Source organism: Egretta garzetta, unplaced genomic scaffold (assembly GCF_000687185.1).
Source record: "Egretta garzetta isolate BGI_Z169 unplaced genomic scaffold, ASM68718v1 scaffold245, whole genome shotgun sequence".
Lineage (NCBI taxonomy): Eukaryota > Metazoa > Chordata > Aves > Pelecaniformes > Ardeidae > Egretta > Egretta garzetta.
The window spans coordinates 855,713-857,850 of record NW_009259721.1 but is presented as its reverse complement, the minus strand read 5'-3'; the positions used below and the strand labels follow the sequence as shown (position 1 = coordinate 857,850).

Sequence of the window (2,138 nt, the reverse complement as noted above, 5' to 3'; positions counted from 1 at the left end):
GGGCGGGCCCCGGCCGATGGAGCCCCCCGGGAGCGGGGCTGGGAGCTGCCGGCCGTGCTGCACCAGCGCCCTGGGTTCAGGTTCAGGGACACTGGGAGGCTTCTGCAGCAAACGTGACAGGGCTCAGGATGGCCCCTCCCTTGGGGGGCTGCCTGTCCCCTCCCGAGCTCTGCCATGGGGTTTCTTTACAGAAAACCCACCTGGGAAAGGAGGAGAAGCCCCGTGGAGCTCCAGCACCCCCAGCCTCCCCCTGCCCTGCAGCGGCTCCCTGCTCTCGCCCTGCCTCGGCCCCGGGGTGCTCAGCACACTGTGCGCCCCTGCGGGGATGGGGCTGAGCCCGCTGGGCACGGGGGTCCTGCCAGCCTCCGCTCCCAGCCAAGAGCCCCGGCAGGGACCGCGGGGCAGGCTGGGGCAGACCCCTCCCCTGGCAGAGCGGGGCTGCACCCGTGCTGGACTGGGACCACCCTCCCTTTTAAACAGTTTTTGACACAGCCATGGAACGCCACTTCTCCGTGCCCGGTCTCACCGTTCAGTGAGCAGCTTAAGCAAGAGCCTGGCCCCTGGCGAGTATCCCTGGGTGCGCGGGGGCGCTCGGTGCAGCCCAACGGGCAATGGGGGTGCAGGCAGGGACCCGGCCCGGCACAGGGTGGCTGGGGGTCCCCGCCAGGCAGCTGCCTGGCCCAAGAGCTGGCACGGCCACATGGGCACGCTTCACTTTGTTTCCCTGGAATAAATGTTTAGAGAAAAAGAGAGTATTGATGTCAAGTCCCGGGCCCTGCCGCCACAGCTGGGGCTGCCGGGGCTGCCAGAGGAAGGACAGGCTTGCTGCAGCCCTGCCCTGCTCCAGCACGGTGACAGGGGAGGGGTGGCTCCAGTGGCGACCACGGCGCCTGTCACACCAGGGACTGGGGACAGCGGGGGAGCTCCTGCCCAGCAATTCCCACATAAGCTGCTCCCAGGGTCTTACCAAAGCAGGAGGTGATGAGCCCTGATCCTGCACCAGCGGCTGAAGCAGGAGGGGCTGGGGGCCGAGCGTGTGGACCCGCAGGCAGCTGCCCGGACCAGCCCAGGGGCACGAAGGATGGCCAGAAGGATCCCACACAAGCAGAGCTACGATTACCGAAATACCAGTTTGCATTTATTTTCCCAATTAGGCAGTTCAGTTTGCTGGTCCGTGACCGATGCAGACTGGAAGGTGGCGTTACTGGCAGAGCTGGGCAGAGGCGCTGCCCCAGCGCGGGTCCCGGGAGCAGAGCGCTTTGGCAGCGGCCGAGCACGGCTCCCTGGGGGGGTGCTGAGCCCGCTCTGCATGCAGATGGGGCTGAAACGCGCCCCGGACAAGTCTGTATAAAACGCTGGTGTGCGGCACCTCCTGCTTCTGCGGCACCTGCCCGGAGCTGGAGAGGGAGAGCGAACGCCGTGGCATCCCCATGGGAGAGGCAAAACCAGGGAGACTGGTACAAAAGGGGGTGACACGGAGCGCTAGACAAACGCCCGGCCCATAGCGAGCAGTGGGGACTGAAGGCACTGGCCCCTCACGGCCCCGGGGTCACACAGGGACAACCCCGGGGCTTGGGTGGCAGCTCTTGTGCGGAGGGCTCGGGGAGGGTACCGGCACCATGAGGTCCCGCTTCAGCCAGCGCTCCCTCGCCGGGCAGCCGGGGGCTGGCACAGGCAGCAGCCTCCTGGCCCACCGGGCTGCTCACAGCAGCGGGCAGCCTCTGCGCTTCTTGTTCTTGCGGACCTGCAGCCCCGCGCGGGTGGCCATCTCGAAGACCTCCCGCACGCCCTCCTTCGTCTTGGCCGAGCACTCGAGGTAGCCGAAGGCGTTGATCCTGTTGGCCATGTCCCTCCCCTCCTCTGGCTTCACCGGCTCCTAGAAAGCATCAAAAAGGGGGTTCAGGAGCATCGCCAGAAAGCAGCAGCAAAAGCACAGTGACTGCCCTTGGGGCATCCAGCCCTTGGGGCCAGGACCCGGCACGGCAAAGGGGAGCCCCGGCCAGGCAGCACAGGGAGAAGGTGGGTGCCCCGGGGAAAAGGAAGGGGGGCGCCCCGGGGAAAAGGAAGGGGGGCGCCCTGGGGAGGGGCAGTGGTACCCAGGGCTCCCCCACCTGCTTCATCTTTGCCAGATACCGCCC

At 67.2% G+C, this 2,138-nt stretch overlaps 1 protein-coding gene across 1 annotated transcript in view; it reads right to left on the bottom strand.

Annotated features, from left to right (window-relative positions):
- Positions 1 to 1,342: 1,342 nt before the first annotated feature.
- RHOC (ras homolog family member C) overlaps positions 1,343 to 2,138 on the bottom strand; it is a 13,456-nt gene continuing 12,660 nt past the window's right edge. Inside the window, exon 5 of the mRNA XM_009639395.2 lies at positions 1,343 to 1,876. Coding sequence (XP_009637690.2) covers positions 1,703 to 1,876 — 174 coding nt within the window. The 3' untranslated portion in view covers positions 1,343 to 1,702. The remainder of the gene's footprint in view (positions 1,877 to 2,138) is intronic.